Genomic DNA, 21204 nt, shown 5'->3' on the forward strand with positions numbered 1-21204 from the left:
TTTTAGGTTAATTGGTATATTAGTTTATTATTGCTGCTGCAACAAATCACTACAAATTTAGTGGCCTAAAACAACACAAATTCATTATCTTATAGTTCTGGAAGTCAGAAGTGTAAAATGAGCAAGCGGGGACTTTTCCAGCTTCTAGAGATTGCTTGACTCATTGCACCACTCTGACCCTTCCAGTTCCCTCTTGTAAGGACCTTTGTGATTTCAGTGGACCCACCTGGATGATAATTCTTCCTATCTCAAGATCTTTAACTGTATCACATCTGCAAAGTCCCTTTTGCCAGATTTTCACAGGTATTGGGAATTAGGATGTGGACATCTTTTGGAAGGCCATTGTTCCATACCTGTCACAATTGGCATCATATTTTTCATTGTATTTTCTTTCTAGATGTTGCCTTTTTTTTTTTTCATTTCAAAATGTGTTTTTTTTTTCTTCGTCTGTCACTTTCTCTCTTAATCAGTTTGCCCATTTTATGTTATATTTGTCTGTCTTACCAACTATACCCTGAACAGCTTTAGCAGGCTTCCTGCTAAAGGTTGGAAAGGCATGGTCAGCCATGCCAAGTTAATTTTCGCCCACCTGTCATTTCCCACTAGTTCATCAAACGAAACTACTTTCTTTGTACTCTGGGCATTCTAAGTAACCCCTGTTAGCCTGCTTCCTAACTCGGTGTTAAAGGTAACGATGCATCCTGGACATTTTCACTGTGCGTCCCATTCCCGGAACTGCTCCTTCTCTGCGAAGGAAACCTCTGAGCTTCCTTTCTCTCGAGTCTCAGCCCCTGGGAATACCGAACGAGGTGAGCGGGCTGCTCACCTTACTACTCCTTCGGGGCCGAGGCCTGGGCATGCGCACGGCGGATGGGAAGAGAAAGCACGGGTCTCGCCCCTGCTCCTCCCCACCCGGCTCTGGGACCTGTCAAGCTGGTTCCGACATCTGGGGAATTAACGTGTCCCGCCCATCCCTAGCTCCGCGCCCGGCCCTTGTTCCCTCTCCGCTTCCAGCTCCTACGAGTGAAAGCAGCTACAAAGGGCTTGAATGAAACGTGTGTGGGTTTAATGAGTCGTAAACCACCAGGGAATCCAGTCTCCCCACAAACCGGCATCTCTCCGAAGAGGCAGAGGAGAGGGAGGAGGCAAGGAGCGGAGCGCTGGGTGTCGCCCTCGCGCGCAGCGACAGGAGCCGCGGGGAGAGGCCGGGCCACCTCCCCCTTTCCGGCCATGCACAGCCTCGGCCGCGGCGGCTCCAGGCACCACACTCTCCGCCCGGGTAGCGCCCGCTGTCGCCGCCACCAGCTCTTTCGGCCGCCGGCACGGCACCGTTCACCGAGGAGCGGCGCCCGCCCTCCTCACTCCCGCCATCGACTCCCTGCTCCGCCAGGACGCACCGCCCAGCAGCCGGCGCCGCCCCCTGGTCAACTTTGAGCTGGAGGAGAAGCAACTTTGACAGTGACCACGGGTTTCGCATCCCGCTTCTCCACGGCAGCAGCGGCCTGGCGAGTCGCTGGGGTTAGGTGGGGCAAGAGTTTCCCGAGCGCGTCTGCGCGGCGTCTGGCTGTTTGCAACCTGTTTCCAGCGAGCCGGGAGCGGGATTGTGGCTGCCAGTCATCTGAAGAAGGGGAACTTGTTTTTCTCCCCCTGTAGCGACCTCGGCTTACAACTGGACAAAGCGGTTGAAAGGATGTAAAAAGGCAGCACAACTGTTACCAACTGGATAAAGCTGTATCGAAAGGATGTAAATAGGCAGAGCAACTGTTACCAAGAAGGCAACCACCCAAAGGCAGGGAGGAACGTGGGGCTTGGTCCGGGCTTCTCCCGGTAGCAACATTCATCAACAGTCAGGTGTTGGTTACAACTTTTCAAGGTCAGCCGTCGGGAGCAGTGACTCCCTCTCTGAACCTTGCGGGGGGGATACGCAGCGCTCGGGGTGGGTTCAGCCGAGAGATGCACGGGAAGCCAAACGAGGAAGGATTGTAGAGGGGGAGGGTTTGTGACCCAAGACCCATCCCCCAACCTCCCCGTAATCTCCCGTCCCCCACTGCCCGGGCGGGGGTGAGTATGTGACATGTGTCTAACTCTCAGCAGCAACTTAGGCAGCAGGTGTCGGTCCTAACCGGGAGCCGCGGCCGCGGGGAGCGCCCTCACCGAGCCATGCGGGCCCCGGGCTCGCCTCTCGCCCGCACCTTGCGGCTGCTGCTTCTGCTACTGCTCAAGGTTTCTGCCTCTCCTGGCCTCGGGTCCGCTTCTTCGCCAAGAAACGAAACTTGCCTGGGGGAAAACTGTTCACCTGCACTGAGCCACCGTCGCAGCAGGGACTCTTGGGGACTGGGAAATTCTGCAGAAGACCTGCTAGCCCGTGCGCTCAGGGAGGAGGAGCAGGGGGCAGCAGTGCACGCACCGCCCTTTAGGGACATAAGGGCAGCTCCCGGCGGTGACCCAGGTGCAGGCAGAGGGGCGGAGGCGTTGACCGCAGAACCCTCGGGACCTCCAGCCAGGCCGCCTGGAGTCTGGAGGTGGAAAGGTGTCCGAGGTCAGGAGCCCCCTGGAACTTTGGCGAGAGGGAACCCCCCGGCTCTCCAACTCCTCCTTCAGATCTCAGAGGAGGAAGAGAAGGGTCCTAGAGGCTCTGGCATTTCTGGGCACAGCCAGGAGCAGAGTGTGAGGACGGAACCTGGCGCCAGCGACCTTTATTACTGGCCAAGGAGAGGCGGGAAACTCCAGGGCTCCCACCACGACACCCCACCCAAGACGGTCAATGGACTGTCTGGGCACGAAAGGAGGACAATTGCACCCCCTGGCAGGGCGCTGGCCCAGAATGGGTCCTCGGGCGAAGGGATCCACGAGCGCGGGGGTCCCCGCCGGGGAAACAGCACAAACCGACGCTTGAGAATAAAGAACCCCTTCTACCCACTGACCCAGGAGTCCTACGGCGCCTATGCGGTCATGTGTTTGTCTGTGGTGATCTTCGCGACTGGCATCATTGGCAACCTGGCGGTGATGTGCATCGTGTGTCACAACTACTACATGCGGAGCATCTCCAATTCCCTCTTGGCCAACCTGGCCTTCTGGGACTTTCTCATCATCTTCTTCTGCCTTCCGCTTGTCATCTTTCACGAGCTGACGAAAAAGTGGCTGCTGGAGGACTTCTCTTGTAAGATTGTGCCCTATATCGAGGTAATGCCTTCCAGGGGGTCTCAAGCTACTGGCTTTACCCATTTCTGGGATTTATAGCATCAGAACTGCTGTTCCACGCACCTACCTGGCTGCTGAACCCCTTCACTTTTTTTCTGGGTACCTTCCTCCATTTCTCTTGCCAATCATTGAGAGAGAGGAGGGAGGAAGGGGGGGGGGAGAGAGAGAGGCAGCTTTGTTCACCCACCTTCAAATTCATTTTCTCCTGGATTACATAATTAATTATGATCTCATAATGTATAGAATTGTTTAGATTTTAAATTTATCTCTCTGAATATGGCATTTATATATATTTTTTATTTGGCACCTATCAGAGATTCTAGGGTTAATAAGTGACCAGTCAAGGTTGTCTTACCAGAACTCAGCAACCACAAAAAAACCATGTTTTGTTTATCCAGTAGGGCTCCAATATGATTTCTCCCCAAGAAGATTATTGCATTTTTTCTTAAATATATAAGTTGGAATACTATTTTATTTAATAAAGGAAATCTGCTTTTGTCAGTTGGCTTCATGATATGTTAATAACCTTCCAAAATTAGTTTACGTGTCTTTGGCTCTCTGCCATGCTATCCCATCTAAATTCTTATGTCATTTTTGATTTCTTTCCTTTTCCTTCTCCATTTCTTAACAGTTTTATTTCTTTCGTGTGAATGCACTTAAGCAAGAATAACACGTTGGCCATCATGGCATAGAATTTATATATAAATATATAAATTCTCAGAAGTATACAACATATACTTGTCATTTGTTAGGGTATTGATTGGCTATTTTAAGGGATTGACTAACTCTAGAAAATTTCTTAAGAAGAAGAGGGAATATAACAGGTTCCAAACTTTGGAAACAAAAATATTTCTGAGGAAAATCTTACTGTTTCTTCTTACAGCTAGTGTCCTGAACCATTATTATGGTGGTTGGGATTTGCTCTTTAAATGGCCTCTCTTTAAACACCAGCTCTTGGAAGGAGCCCAAGTGCTTTGTTGCCAGTTGTGGTTTTAGCCAGCTGGCCCTTGATTTCCTCCATTCAGACTGCCCATTTCATTTATGGAAGCAGAAGAAGGAAAACTGTAAATATTCCAGAGCCCCTGATCCTGTCTGGCACCAGGGCCAGTGACACTATGTTCAACATTGTTCCAGGGCCTAAAGCTAGGGGATAAGTAAACAGAAAACAGTACCTACTTAGAAGAAGTAAGGGAAGAGACAGTAAATGAGACCCTCTGTTATCCTGGCAGGGATCAGATGCAGAATCATTCCATGCTGGCTAAATCAGCTGTTGCCGCTTCACCAAGACCTAGGGTTTCTCTTGTTGCCAGGCTCCAAGTAGCTCTGAAATGTCTAATTTATTTGGTAGTTCATTTTTGAATTGCAGAGGAGGTAATTGAATTCATGTAAGAGAAATGTGCCTATCAATTGCAGCTTCAAGGTCAGGATTTAAGATTTCTCTGATTGTTTGTTTGAATAATGCAGAAGAAATTGACATACAAGAATGAGACAAAAGGAAACTATACAGTGACCAGGAGAGTTACCCGCTCCCCACCCCCCACTGCCTCCATACAAGAGAAGTGTATTGGCTTGTCTAAAATGTACTGGGCATGATAAAACCTTTATACATTAGAGGGAAAAACCATATAAAGAAGACAGAAAAAAAAAATGGGGAAAGAAAAAACATATTACCCAAGTTCTTGAAAAAAAAAAAAAAACTTTAAAAGAAAGGAATCCCATCCAAATCCAGAAAAGGATATAAAAACTCAGGTTTAATGCAACCTATGAGTTTTGAGTGATGATGGTATTATGTATGTCTTTTAATTGTTTTTCTGACTCTGAGGATTCTTAAAAAATGTGTATTTTCATTTGTATTTCATTTTTTAATTCTCTGCTTAAGTTTATTTTTTACCTCTTTTATAATTAAAACAATTACTGCTTTTTTTGTTTTGTTTTGTTTTGTTTTGTTTTGTTTGCTCTGTAGTTTTTCCTATTCTTTATAGCCCTATTTTTTTAGTTATTAGTACTAGGTTTTATTTTCCCTAGAGAAGCAAAGGTTGGAAAAAAATTTACTCATTTTTTTCTTTAAAAATTAGACTATAATATACATTTTTTATTGTTAAAGTAATGAATGACTATCTTCAGATGTAGTGTTTCTACATTCCTACCTAATCCTATTCTTCTGAAATAATTTTATAATGTGTTAGTATGTTTTGTGAAAATAATTATTGGATAGTAGTATCAGCCCCATAGTTCCTGATTTTGAGAACAAGAAATACAGTCCAAAACTCAAAATAAAACAGTTCTGCCTCCAAGAAGTAAGAGATTTAGTGCCTGTTCCGTGTCACGTCCCTGAGAAATCCGACCCAAATGTGGATATTTGCTTCACAGGAAGTTTATTGGGGTGTGTGCTTAGGTTCAGTGCCTCGTAGGGAATGAAGGAAGCAGAATTGGGCAGGGGGGAAAGTTGAACCGTGATACAGATCCCACTGAGACCTCAACTGATACCACAGGGAGTTGCAGGGCCCCGAGGGCCTTGTACAATATCCTGAATTGAGGCAAGATGGCCCAGACTTTATGTCCCCTAAAGGGACCAGTCACTGGATGCAAGTTGCTTCCAGGAAGGGGGCATAACCTTGAGCTGGGTGGATCTCTCTGAAGGGCAGTTCCTAGACAGGGATGCAGCTAAGAGCCGTCAATCACCACTAGTCCCAGAAGTTGGAATCAGCACTTTATACCTGAAGGAATTCTGTGGGGAGGCAGTCTGGAACCACAGCCCTCACTACAGTGGCTTTTGAATTACCATGTTAAATTAGAACCAGCGGGCAGTCTGATCCAACCCTCTGATTTTAAAGATGAAACATGAGACCCAGAGACGAGAAATGATCATCTCAAACATATATACCTATTCCGTGGTAGCCAGACATTTTGTCTCAAGCTTGTTTATTAGACAAACATCTAGGAGGCAAGAATGTCCAGGGAGTGTTTCTTTCAATGTCTGCTCCTTGGTGTCTTTTAAAGAAGATTTTTATATCCAGTAGGTAGGGAAAAAATAAGCCCAGTTAACATCATTTGCTATATGCTGAAGTTTATGGCTTTTTATATTCTTAGGTTTCATCTTGTTTGTCTTACATTAACAGTAAGTTCCGGGGGTGCCCGGCTGGCTCATTTGGTAGAGCATGAAACTCTTGATCTTGGTGTTGTGAGTTCGAGCCCCACATTGTGTATAGGGATTACTTAAAATAAAACCTTTAAAAAAACCCAGAACATTAAGTTCCAGAGTTGGTAGCTGTTTTAAAAAAATTTTTTTTAATTTCAATAATCTGATACAATTGCAGTTTTTAATATGTCAAGCATGATTACTTTAGTTATCAAGTCAAGTTACATAGGTTACATTTCATGTTCTCAAAATCACGAAGTGTTTTAGATTGGTAAAAGACACTATAAATAATTACATTTCTTTAAACTTTCTCAAAAACCTTTCCCCCACCAAATTGTTTTCTTCTTGACCACAAGACTTCTAAAATTATTTGAATTTTATTTCCTTTTATTTAGATTTTGCCTTCTCTTCACTTTTTACTTTCTTATATTTACTTTATTTGTTGACATCCCCCCATGCACGTTATTATTGATTTATAGTGTATGATTTACCTTGTAGATAGTAATCTGTTTTGCCTTATCCAGTGTTTTTATTTTTACTATTTCTTAGTATAAAATTTTATCCACAATTAATTTTTATTTTTTATTGATGTATAATTGACATATGATATTAGTTTCAGGTGTACAACATAATGATTTAATAGCTGTGTAATCGTGAAATGATCACCACAATAACTCTAGTTAGTATCCATCACCTTACATAGTTATGACATTCTTTTATCTTATGAAAATCTTAAGATCTACTTTTTTACTTTCTTAGCAACTTTCAAGTATGTAATGCAATGTTATTACCTATAGTCACCATGTTGTACATTACATCCCCATGACTTATTTTATAACTGGAAGCTTGTATCTTTTGACACCCTTCAACCATCCCCAGAAATTCCAGCCTCTAGCAGACACCGGTCTCTTCTCTGTTTCTATGAGCTTGGTTTTTTGTGTTTTGAGATTTTTCATTCTTTAGATTCCATATATAGCTGAGATCATATGGTCTTTGTCTTTCCCGGTCTGGTTTATTTCATTTAGCATGATGCCCTTGAGGTCCTCCATGTTGTTGCAAATGGCAAGATTTCATGCTTTTTTGTGGCAGAATAATATTCCATGGTAAATACATACACATACATACGCACACCACATTTTCTTTACCATTCATTCATCAGTGGACACTTAGGTTGTTTCCATATCTTGGCTAATGTAAATCATGCTACAATGAACATAGGGGTGCGTATATCTTTTCAAGTTAGTGTTTTCACGTTCTTCAGATAAATACCCAAAAGTGAAATTGCTAAATCACATGGTAATTCTATTTTCAAATTTTTGAGAAATCTCCATACTGTTTTCCATAGTAGCTAGACCACAGTTAATTTGTATTCACAAATTTTCTCTCCTCTCTTCTCTTTGCCTTCTTTTCCTCTTCTACCATAGTTCTTTCCCCACCCCACCCCCCCTACAACTTCAGTATTAGCATAATCTTAAGGAGACAGTGGAATTTTGGGGAAAGTTGGGCTTGTGTAGAAAAATAGGAGTTGTTTCTTCAGCAGAAATTACACATCTTTGCAATTTACATTCAACTCTTGTTTTTATTTCACTTTGTTGGCATAAGGCTTGACGAGAGTAGCCAGCTTCCTGGGTCTGTTGCTAGAGAGTTGTTTTATCATATTTAATGTTGCTATGAGTGGGAATATAGTGGGAACTGTTGTACTTGATAACTTCTCTCTTTCTATTCCAGGATTCTGGTATCTTTGGGGCCTAGTGATAAATCCTGTAAGGACCAAGGGCAAATGGAATGGTAGAAGAAGGGGATAGGAGAGAAGAGAATCTGAGTGGATGGTGGACATCCTAACAGACACATCATTTTAAACTTGTTTATCAGATAGTAGACAAAATAGACAAAATAAATAAAACTATGCTCAAAATGATAGTTGTATGTGGAAAGAGAGGGGCAAGGGAGAGGGAGGGAAAAAAGGAGGGAGAGAGAGAAAGATGGAAATGAAGGCCTGGGTATGGACTGCAATAAGAGAATGGTATAGAAGTTTCCTACCATACTATTCCTTTAAGGATGTAAAAAATTATTAAAGCCAAATAATTCAGGCACTGAATATGGCAACTGGAACAGATCATTGCTCATTACTTGATGGAAGCCAACCGGTCAGTGTATCGTCTGATTCCAGTCCGCTGCCAAATATTTATTTCTGTTGGGACATTAATTGGAAGTTTTGAATGATACAGGCTCCCCCTTAAAGAACTCATACCTTCATGATGTGTGATAGGGAAGAAGGCTTCAAATAGTTGTAAGATAATCTCAGATCGAACTTTATTTTTATTTTACTGGGACACAGATTCCTATGTGAGGGTAGAGGATGGATAGAGGGAATGCATCTCCCCAGGACCCCTGGACCAGGGATGATTTGTGAAAGATCTACAATCTTTTGTGGTGAAAAGAGCCAAATTCTCCAATGGCTTTAAAAATACTGTTTTTAAACTGAGTGGAATAGATGGCTCCTTAATTGCCTGAGACTGTAGTTAGCACTGGCAGGTAAGAAAGGAAGGATCCTGGAAGCTGAAGATGACTTACCATACAGGTATGCGATTCCACACAGATTGCCCTAGGGCCCCACATTCAAGTAACAGCGCACTTAACATGGCGGATGGCAAATTTGCTTGAGTTGTGGATTAGCCATTAGGTATTCTGATGGACTTGTAAGTGGAAACAAACAGTTTTTTGAGCAATTTGAAAGTTACTAATAATATTCTCTGGAAAAATAAACTCACTGTGTGAGAATGGTGCTTAACAAATATTTTATGACTTCCCATTAATCCTTTTATAATCGTTTTCTACATTTCCACGGAATAAAAATAGTTGATGATTCTCACAGACAAGTTTTAAAAAGTTATAGAATGAGCTCTTATTTACAATGCCATTTATGAATAGTGTATGGCAAGGTTTACTGAATTTAGATTCTACATAAATAAAAGTTTTATGATAATCAAATGTGAAATTCAAATAATTTCCTTAACTATATTTTATACTGAGAAGCCATCCTTTTCTAAAGTTTGTCAGTGAAGACACACAGAAATATGGATTTTCTCCACTCCCCTTCTTGAGATATTCATTGGCATTCAGCTTGGAAGGATTATATATAAAACAGCAGCACCCAATAACTGATTAAAGAACAATTTGAGTAATTCATTATCTTCTATAATCCTTTTCCATGTATGTCATCATTCATTCATTTATTTACTATTCGTTTATTCATCAAAAATTTACCGGACTTTTCTACTATGTCAGGTACCATGTTAGGTGGGGATGGGAGTAGAAAGCATGGGAGAAAAGGGGGGAGAGTTTCCAGACATGCATAACATAGATTCCTTACTGCTTTTAAAGTTATAGAATAAGTGAGGCACCTGGGTGACTCAGTTGGTTAAGCATCCAGCTCTTCACCTCCCTTCAGGTCCTGATCTCATGGCTCTTAAGATCAAGCCCCAAGTCAGGCTCTGTGCTGACAGCCTGGAGCCTGCTTGGGATTCTCTCTCTCTCTCTCTCTCTCTCTCTCTCTCTCTCTCCCCTACTCACATGCGCCTGCATGCACGTGCACATACACACACTCTCTCTCAAAATAAATAAAAATAAACTTAAAAAAATTAAGTTATAGAGAAGTAATGTTCTGCAGTGTAATGAGTGCTATAACAGGTTTATTTAATTTTTTTCGTGTTTATTTGCTTATTTTAGAGAGAGAGAGAGAGTGTGTGTGTGTGTGCACACACATGTACACTTGCACACAAGCAGAAAAAGGGCAGAGAGAGAGAGAAAGGGAGAGAGTGTGAGAGAGAGAGAGAATTCCAAGCAGGCTCTGCACTGTCAGTGCAGAGTCTGATATGGGGCTCTAACTCATGAACCTTGAGATCATAACCTGAGCAAAAATCAAGAGTCTGACGTTCAACTAAGTCACCCAGGTGCCCTATAACAGAGGTTTAAACAGGGTATTATGGAAATCAGGAATGGGTCCTGGAATGAGTCCACTCACAGTTGTACTCAGAACCAAAAATGGAGAAATACAAGTGAAAACTGTGCTCTAATTATTTTTCAATCGTATTCTTATTAATCTGCATAAATCTATACAGCCTAGGTCCATGATGAAAAGATACAAATATGAAAGTCTCTTAATTCTTGCTTTCTTATTTTTTCAATATTTCATGGGATAGGAAGCCCATTAGAATGATTGGCAAGATAATGGGGCAGATAGGACAGCCCTAGAAATTTCACTTAGAACACAGAATTATTCTAAGAATTAAATTATTATTTGGAATACATTGCCTGAGATAACCATCTCTGCCTTGGAATTATGAGTCTATTAGCCAGAAGGAATTAAGCCGAATTTTAAAATTTTACTTAAATGAATGATTTATTTAACAGTGTAATAAATAGTACACTGATTTGAGTCCTTTTCTTCTGAAAAATCTCAAAAATGTACCTATTATTTAATTTGACCTTAGAGAACCTAGGAAGAAGTGCTGACAATGGAGCTACTTTAGACCCGATGATAGAAAGAGTATCAGAAAGAATGGACTTCCTCAAGCATTGGATTAATCTTTCAAGCAAGAAAGATTCTGAGTGAGGACTTATCCTGAGTTCCCATGGATTGCCAAGATACCTAGTTATACTAACAAAGCATCCTTCAACAGCAAAAAGGAAGCAAATATACCTGCAAAAGCAAAATAGGTCTGAGCTTATGGTTCCCAGGCTGAGTAGGTGAAGGCGTATCTACCATGCTTTTCCCCTTCCACACCATGGACCTTGATAGAATGTTTCCACCTTTAAAAGCTCTCTCCATGTGCTGCAACTAGATTTAACAGTGTCACATTGGAAGCACAGGGATCTGTGTCTGGGGTGTGGACTGTGTGGGGAGAGGGATGGGCAAGCTACTATGCAGTGAGATTTGTGTCTGGCATGGCACTTCTGATTTCATCCTCTTGGGATCCTCCTGTCCTTTAACTTCCCAAGAATTGACCTGCCAAAGTCTACTAATTAACCCAACCTTCTTGTCAAGACTAACTCTCAAGTATCCTAATCAGAATGGCATTCTTTTTGCCAGAGGAGATGATCTCATCTAAACTTTCAAGGTAGAGTGGAAAATGGGGTTGCTGCAACTTCAGATATGGGGCCTCTCTATTTGAAAAGTAGGTATACATACTTGCCATAAAACTTCCATAAAACACAGGATGGAATCACAGTGCCAGGCTTATTCCCGAGATAGAATACTTTCAGTTTGTGAATTTATGATGGTTTTCACTGTTATTTGTCAGCACACTTGAATGGTTCATAGCATTAACAAGGCCAAGGTCACTGCTTTGATCCAGGACTGGAATGAGTCATTTTCATTAGTCTATGACTGTGCTCAAGGCTGCCATTTTTTACTTCCTGCTCGTCACTCCTCACCCTAGGTGCCTTTTCTCCTACCTTCACTGTCTTCTCCTTGGTTCAACTTTCTCATGTATAGGAAAAGATCTGTTAACTCATTCACAGCAAGATGAAAGATTTAGAGGTACATACCTTTTATAGGAGGATTGAGTGAAGAAAGAGTATTTCCTTAACGGACTACCAAGAGTGGAGTTTTGGCTAAGAGAAGAGAAATTTTGTCTTCAAAATTTCGGGTTTCTTAGTGTCATTCAAATCATAATTACCCAGCCGCAGATGGATGAGGAATATGTTTTTAGTTTAGGTTTTCTGTCATGCAAACTAATATTATTAAGGACAAAGGAAAATTGGTGAAAACTGATTACTGTTCTTTGGAAACTCATCAGAGCTTGGGATGGCCAAGCTTGGGCTTGGGATAAATATTACATTTTTAAATGGATTTTAATTATTGAGAATCAACATGGAATATATAAATTATATATATTAACATCTGTTGATTTCAATAGATTGTTTCCCTCCTAGGACAAATGATGTTAATTTTGCTTCACTGTTATTTTTTATACTAATGAGCATTGACACATTTATAACCAAATTATAATATTTTACGCAAGTTGTAGTAAAATGTGTGTGTGTATATGTATGTGTGTGTGTGTGTGTATACATATATATATGTACTGTTATACTGTGTATATATAGTACACAGAAATGTACTGTGCTGCAGAAGCCAGAAGTCACAATTGGTAGGAAACCTTATGTCAAGGTGGGACAATAAGGTAAAGAAAGATTTATAACATCAATACAAGTTTGGGGGTGATATGTTAGCTTTTAAATAGTCTCAATTGAAAAAAAAAAAAGAGAGAGAGAGGGAGGGAGCCAAACCATAAGAGACTCTTAAAAACTGAGAATAAACTGAGTGTTGATGGGGGGTGGGAGGGAGGGGAAAGTGGGTGATGAGCATTGAGGAGGGCACCTGTTGGGATGAGCACTGGGTGTTGCATGGAAACCAATTTGACAATAAATTTCATATTAAAAAAAAATAGTCTCAATTGTTTTTAAAATAAGTAAGAGCGTGTTACTAAACTTAAGCAAAAAGGAGGGAGATAGAGAATGAGACAATAGTAATAGTCAATATCTTCAAAATATTTTGCTTTTCCATAACATTGGGAATCAAGTATAGATGAAATATATTGGGTATAATTGAAATAAATGGATATTTATAATATGTGGGTGTATCAGATTAAATCCTAGTGATTTTGATAAAGGTAAGAAACCTTCTCTTTGACTGTGGAAGAGTGGCTGTAAATAGCTTTATTTTGTTTTAGAGATGCACGCATGCCTGGAAGGGGTGCGGCAAATCTCTCCTCCTTGCTCTATTTTGACTTGGAAACACTAATGGAAGTGTGTTACTACCACAGTGTCATGACTTGCATGCTTTCTGAAATGAAGACCTCTTGAAAAAGGCCATCTTATTCACAGCAGAGTCTCTGATAACATGTTAGTCCCACTGGTGTTCAAAGAAGCGTCTCTTTCCTGGAAAAGTTGCCCTCAAGTGCTGTAAGCGTAAGGATTATGGAAAATGCAAGAGGACGCCAAAGACATACAAGCTGAAGACATTTAGAGTTTCAAAGGAAACTCTACCCTGTGCTCCTCCTGCTTTTTTCCTGACTGATTGTTAGGCCTGTAACCACAGACTTATAATAGATTATCATTCATGGTCCAAATGAATGGGTTTTCTTAACAGTAATGCCCTTGTTTTGTGAGTTACTTGTATACAAAGGAGTACACAGAAATAGATCTACTTAAACATCTTTTTGAGGTAAAATATAAGTTAGGATAGAGTACAGTTGTCATGACTTTAGTTAGAAATTTCCCTATTTTCTAAAAATCAGCCTATTCACTGTACTGAAGCATATAGACTTAATTTCATATGAAAGACATTTTGCTTTGGAAGTACATTGGTCTTCCCCCCCCCCCATTGTTATCACTGATTTATATCAGAAAGTTTAGCAAGAGATACTATTTACTTGGTAAGAGTTGTACTTTCATAGCTTACTCTCATTCAAAATGATTTCTTATTTGTCTGTCTGCAGTACGCTTCTGAGAAATGGAGCAACAGATAAGACAACAGCCAAGGATCTTCCTACAAAGATCCTTACCATTTTTCATAAAACATCCGTGCATACTTTCTTCCTATCATTTTGAGGGAACGGGAAAAGTGACTATGATGGCCTAGGCTTTCTCATGGGCTGATATTTTTGTATTGAATTTGAACTTGAACAGTGGGAAGAACATTTTGACCCCAGAGCTGCTGCTTTCCCACGGTGAGTACTCATGTATCAACTTTGTGCCTGCCCAGTGCCTCGAAGCAATGCCGCAGGTGGCTGCAGCTTGGAGAAGCCTCACCGCTCTGGATGTGGACTGAGTGGGCGCTGAAGGAGTTTTATGGTTGTTCCTCTGGGATATGGAGAAGGGCAGAGCATTGCTGTTTGAAAGAAAGATTTTGTTTGTGTATTTTGATGCCAACACCCTCAAATGCTTAATATCTTTTTCCCAAATAGTTAAAAATTTATGCTTCCAGCTTCCCTCTGATCTTCATTCTCAAAATTAATAGTCTTGTCTATTAGAAGTGTTTACAGTTCTGCTTTTGTTGATGTTAATTATTTCTCCCATTGCAGTTTAATTAATAGGAGATTGCATCTTACTCATTCCATCTCTCAGGATGTTGCTTCAAAAAACCACCCCTTCCAGCTTTACTCCCAAGAGCATATTTCTTAGTGACATTGAATTTTAGCAATCTGATATGGTCATTAAATGCAGAAGATCCAGCATTTATGATACAGTTTTATAATTGCATAAAATTGCACTATTCATCTCGGTAGAATTTCTAATGAGCTGTAAGTAAACAAATATGTTTGAAAATTGTGATAGAGATCTTTTCATGTTACACCAACATTTTGCATTTTTAATTGCATGGATAGATTTTATATCTGAGATAGCAGAAATTAGCCCACCACCCATGATCCAGATGTTTTTTATCAATTAATTTCTGAAGTTGATTCTTTACAGATGTTTAAAGCCTTCTATAAATAATTTGGGGATGTACTGAGCAGGGGCTTTGTACCTTTCTTGCTCTTTCGCTTCATAAAATCAAGTGCATAAGTAGATTTGCAGAAAAGTATCTGAAGTGATAGCACTGCAGGCAGTGGCAGTAAGAGGGAGGAGACATCTAGGACCGGCCTTGGGGCTGCGGTTGCTGTTGACAACTACATGGTAAGTGCCATCTGCATTTGGGGCAGCATTTTACTCCAAGGCCCCAGCTCTTGTGACTTTCCAGCTTCAGCTGGATACTAACGGAGGAGAACACTATCAGAGAGAAGTACGATTTGACAACAAGAAACTAGGTGCAGGAGCCTCCTGAAACTTGTGTATGAAACTTGGGAAGCTTCCCTCAAACCACGATTTGGATTACAGATCAAATATGTTCTTTTAAACATATTTGGTGCTCAGTCCTAAAGCTTTTGAGAATATGGCTGAAGAACTAAGCATCTGCAAATAAAATACAATGTAGAAGGGTGCCTGTGTGGCTCGGTCGGTTAAGCACCAGACTCTTGGTTTCTGCTCAGGTCATGATCTCACGATCGGTGGGATCAAGTCCTGCGATGGGCTCAGGCTTATAGCATGGAGCCTGCTTGGGATTCTCTCTCTCCCTTGCTCTCTCTGCCCCTCCCCTGCTTTCACATGCAAATAAACTAAAAAAAATAGCATAGAATTCCTGAGTGAAAGTAGGAGCACATGTAAATTTTGCTTAAAACTTGCACTGGCTTTTGTTATCATGTGCAATGAAATATACAGAACCTAGAAAGCATTTTTTGGTTTTCTAGCAAGTGAACTTCTTCTAATTAAAAGTGGATATGTATCACAGTTCATAAATATCTAAGGAGAGGCAATCTAACACACCCTTCTTAGTACATGTCCACCTACATTCATTGGTTATTACCTTTCATGAAATGCTTTGCAACAGACTGAGAGTTAGGTATGCAAATGCTAGCTCTTGTGATCATTGGTCCAGATCTTAAATCTCTGTGTTTAAAATTAAGGAGATTAATCAGGGGAGAAGATGCTATCTCTTGAGTGTTATGTGTTCTTTGTAAAGAATGATAGAAAACTACCAAGCAAATAGATGTTCCAAGTCTCTGAGAGATTGCCTGTCGTCAGATTCCCTAGTGTTTTTGTCTTACCAAGCTTTCCTTTTAATAGAAATGCTATTCATAATTGTAAAAGAATGCACAGCATTAACCTTTGTAGCTTTCTTTATGGACTGACTCAGGATACATGGGTGACATGCACAAAGATTTGCATTAGTGAAGATGACACAGAAAGCCTTGCTGAGGATGTGTGTGCATTTGATAGTTGGAGAACCTTTTGTTGTTCATGTTCTTCTAGAGAAATGAATCAAACTGCTTGAAAAATTAGTATGTAAATGTAATGTTTCAGAAATCCATGAAATAAAATACTGCAATTTCTAAGTAATACTGTTTGATACAGACCTTGAGAAGAGAGCAAGTCCTCGGGTTTCCATTCAAAATGTGGCAGTTACTGACAGATCTGATCTTAAGACAGTCGCACAGCAGGGGCCCCAATTTTAGAATTATTTTGAATCTCTGGCAGAGATGCAAAATAAATTACCATCAAGATGAACAATTCATTAATTTGAAGGTTAATTTTAAAAACGTGTATGTAGAGATGACTTTTTACAGTCATATCGGATTGATATTCCTTGTACTGGTATGTATGGAAAACTTTCTGAAGATTTTGTACAACAGGAATTGTGCTTATAAGCTCAGTCATGTAGTCTTGATCTGCCCTGATGTGGATTGTGAGTCATACTTTTTCTTCAGTTTTGCTTTTCATACACTTAAGCCCTCATTACATCTCGTTTTCAGACTGTCTCCACTAAGAGTTGTGAGAATAGTCAGGGCATGGATGCCACGTCCTTACTTTCTGTAGCGGGACTGGTAGACGTTGACTAATGTGTTGCGTGTAAAAAGGGGAGAACATTGGACATTGGAACTCTCGTAGAATCTGCAAGGCAAGTTGCCATCATTACTGGGGAGAGTGACAGCTTGAATGTGGCAGATAAACAACCAATGTGTTGAGTGTCCAAATTGTTATGACAAATGGTTTTCCTTTTTCCAACATGATCCCTTTGAGTTCCAAAAAATTAGACATTAACATTTACAAAATGTTAATGTCTAATTATATATATATATATAAAATGTTAATGTCTATTATATATATGTCCAGTATATATATGTGATATATATATGTCTAATATATATGTATATATGTATGTGTGTGTGTGTGTGTGTGTGTGTGTGTGTATTTCCCCCATGCCCCTTTGCCAAGGCATGACCAATAGCTGCCAGAGGAGAGTGCATGCACATACCGAGTGTCCAAGGTACACCCCAAAACATCTTTCCCACCTAGGGAGTTTTTGTCTCCTGTTTCATCTTAAACCTCATGGACAGTTTACCATCTACCTTCATTGTCTTTACTTAAGTATATAAATAATGGCTACATGTATTAAACATTAAATTACTTCAATTTCCTCTGAATAGTTGAGTAAATCTGGTGCTCCCAGATGACGACCGTGTTTATCTTGTGACTGTGAGAACCACCTTCCCCCTCTTGGCTGACTATGACCTGTCTGAGGGAAAGAACGGTTTCTTGTTTCTTTCTATATCCCCAATATCTAGCAGAGTGTTTGCACATAATCGATATCAATAAATGTATGCTTGCGTTGAGTACATATCTGTGTACCCTATTAGAGTGTATGATGTTTGTAAATATTTTACAGACTACAGAATGATAGTATGTTTACATTAGGAACATGCATTTATATTCCTGGAAAAGTATCTGTGTGAAAAAAATATGTACATAGTTTTGGTTGTTAACCTTTAATTGTTGATTTAGTTAGATGCCTGGGCCATGTGCATATATGAGTTTGGATACGGGGCTCTATGTGGGCAGCGTCAAAGGGTTCTTTGATCTGAAATTTTCCTATGACTGGTATATTTAGACATTATATCTGGCTCATTTTTGCATATTTTCATGGTTACTTTTTATGTCTCCTATTTCTTTGACATTCTTTTAGTATCATATAATTTTAAATTTGATAATGTACTTATTTCATGGTAAATGTATACGGCTGATATATGCCTGATTCTGTACCTTGCTTCTTTTGGCACATAAGTTCACAAGTGGTGGGTTGTCTCTTGCATATCGTGATTTTTAATTGTGAGTTCATGTTCCCTTGAGTTTTATCTGTGGATTTCTCTGAGGCCCACTTTTAAAGTGCGTTTTTCCAGAGAGGTTTGTGCTTTCTTCCACCAGGTGCCTGGGACAATTCAAAATTGTAATTTGGGTTTTTCTGAGCCACATAGATGGTGTTAATTCTGGCCTTAGGCCAGTGTAATTCGGGCTCCTGGTTAGAATTTGCCCTTTTTTTAATCTCCAGTTCACCTAGATCCAAATCATGTAATGCAGACAAGTTTCTCTACTATTTCCCTTTATGTTTTTTCTCTATATACCCATGAAGATGTCACTATTTGGGGAATTTGAAATTCATAAGGGGATCTTTGACCTAATCCCTACAAACACTGACTCTAGCCTTGTTTCTTACCTCTCTACCTGGGTACCTGGCCCCATCCCTCTGGCTGAAACCAACCTGAAACTCTCACTAGGAAATGCAGATGTCCCTAGGGCAAGCATGCAATGTGCAGGGGGAGGAGTCACTGACCTGTTGGGCATTTGTTTTTTCATCAATTTCAAATGCTGGAGACTTTGCCTTTCTTGTTTTCCAGAAGTATATCATTTGAAAATAATATTAAAATACTTTATTTTACATTAGGAGAAATTGGAGATCTCTACTCATCTCATTTGTTGGAAATAAACTCTTGTAAGTTTTAAGTTTATTTATTTGAGGGAGAGAGAGAGAGAGAGAGACAGAATCCCAAGCAGGCTTTGTGCTGTCAGTGCAGAGCGAACTCACAAACCGTGAGATCATGACCTGAGCTGAAACAAGAGTCAGACATGTAACTGACTGAGCCACCCAGGTGCCCCGATAAGCTCTTAAATGTTTGCTGTGTGTGAGGTGTGCTATCGGCCCCCACACTGGAAAACATGATTACCCTTTTAGTAATGAAAATGGGATACACTCAACTATCCTTCCTTATCTAGATCTTCTGGTGGCAGGCATTTTTGTGGTGACTGAAATTCTTGGTGTGTCTGTGTTCTTTTCAATAACAAAGTGGTGTTGGACTAGTGGGTCCTTATGGATCCTTCCAGCTGTAAATTTTTCTGACTCCATGACCCTGAACCACTACATTCTTTCCTTTTTTTTTTTTTCCTGCCTATTTTCATCTTTACAATGATTTGGCAAATGTCACCAACCCAGTTAACCAGTTAACCGTGCCTCATTCCAGGAAATTGTTCTATTTGTGTTTTTTCGTTTGTTTGTTTTGGTTTTTCCCCGTTTTGCCAATCTGTATTTATTGCCTAGTATTCCGATCTTTCAGAGATCACCCGGAATAAACGCATTCTGTGCTCCTCCCACAGGTGGCTTCCCTCGGAGTCACTACCTTCACCTTATGTGCTCTGTGTATAGACCGCTTCCGAGCAGCCACCAACGTGCAGATGTACTATGAAATGATCGAGAACTGTTCTTCCACAACTGCCAAGCTTGCTGTTATATGGGTGGGTGCCCTACTGTTAGCACTTCCAGAAGTCGTTCTCCGCCAGCTGAGCAAGGAGGATTTGGGGTTTAGTGGCCGAGCTCCCGCGGAACGCTGCGTCATCAAGGTCTCCCCTGACTTACCAGACACCATCTACGTTCTAGCCCTTACCTATGACAGCGCAAGACTCTGGTGGTACTTCGGCTGTTACTTTTGTTTGCCCACACTTTTCACCATCACCTGCTCTTTAGTGACTGCGAGGAAAATCCGCAAAGCGGAGAAAGCCTGTACCCGAGGGAATAAGCGACAGATTCAGCTGGAAAGCCAGATGAACTGTACAGTGGTGGCTCTGACCATTTTGTATGGGTTTTGCATTATTCCTGAAAACATCTGCAACATTGTTACTGCCTACATGGCTACGGGGGTTTCCCAGCAGACCATGGACCTGCTTTATATCATCAGCCAGTTCCTTTTGTTCTTTAAGTCCTGTGTCACCCCTGTCCTCCTTTTCTGTCTTTGCAAACCCTTCAGTCGGGCCTTCATGGAGTGTTGCTGCTGTTGCTGTGATGAGTGCATTCAGAAGTCTTCGACAGTGACCAGCGACGACAATGACAACGAATACACCACAGAACTCGAACTCTCGCCTTTCAGTACCATCCGCCGCGAAATGTCCACTTTCGCTTCTGTTGGAACGCATTGCTGAAGAACAGCCTTTTCTTTGGTTAGATCTATGTGTTTGATTTTCATATCCTGTCAACGTTTTTACTTCATATTTTTCCCTACCGGGGAAAAATGCAACGAAAGAGAGAAATATTAACGACTGTAGAACTGATTTTGCAAATTAATATTTGTGCTTTGAAAAAAAATGTTTATATTTAGTTATTTAAGACGTATGAGAAGGCCAATAGTTTTAGATCATTATATCTGGTATGGTGCTAATATTTTATTTGAAAAAAGTTACTGCACCTTAACTTAATTAATTACTAACTTTCTTTTAAAAATATAATCAGTGTATATTGATGATAGCCATGCGATTTTGTAGGTTATTTTATGTTTGAGTTGTGATTGACAGTATATTGTATATGGTATCGTGAGATGATTTGTAGTTAAGGAGCATTCACAAAGTAGCACCAAATAAATTATGCTTTATTGTTTAATGTCATTGTCAATCTACTTTTAACCGAGATTCAATAAATCTTTTAATTGCCTTAAATACACAATTACTGGTTCTACGCACAATTTAAAGTCAGCCTTATTGCTTTAAAGTTCTATTTTCCTTTAAGGCAGGTAATCACTATGTTCTAAAGCAGTTTTCCTAATAGTACTATTTTATATGCATGATTCATATACAACTATATTGTATGTTCAAACAAAATTGTATTTTTAATATTCAGATACAGATGTAAAATTACTTCCATGTATTTATAAAAGGTGAATAGACAGCAGAGCAGGAAGAAAGTATCTTTTTTATCATTATTATTCACCTCTGAACTAGCATATAGAGCTATAGATTTTCCCATTATGAATTATGAGCAGAATCTAGGACTAAAACATGATGCACCTGTCATCTGATTTCCTCTGAACACTGACTTTTGAAGCACTCTGAATTCTAACTTTTCTCCACTTAAAAAATGAACTTGGTTACATCTGTGTGATTTAATTTCTCGAAGTAGAATGAAAGTACAGTAGTAGGATAATAAAATATTTATATATCTT

At 40.4% G+C, this 21204-nt stretch overlaps 1 protein-coding gene across 1 annotated transcript; it reads left to right on the forward strand.

The window, feature by feature from the left end:
• Positions 1-1259: 1259 nt before the first annotated feature.
• GPR37 (G protein-coupled receptor 37) lies at positions 1260-20708 on the forward strand. Its single transcript, XM_027075391.2, has 2 exons — positions 1260-3183; positions 19373-20708. Exons 1-2 carry the CDS (start codon positions 2161-2163, stop codon positions 20189-20191), a joined length of 1842 nt encoding a protein of 613 aa, XP_026931192.2. The 5' UTR covers positions 1260-2160; the 3' UTR covers positions 20192-20708.
• Positions 20709-21204: the final 496 nt, after the last annotated feature.

This window comes from Acinonyx jubatus, chromosome A2 (genome assembly GCF_027475565.1).
Source record: "Acinonyx jubatus isolate Ajub_Pintada_27869175 chromosome A2, VMU_Ajub_asm_v1.0, whole genome shotgun sequence".
Classification (NCBI taxonomy): Eukaryota; Metazoa; Chordata; class Mammalia; order Carnivora; family Felidae; genus Acinonyx; species Acinonyx jubatus.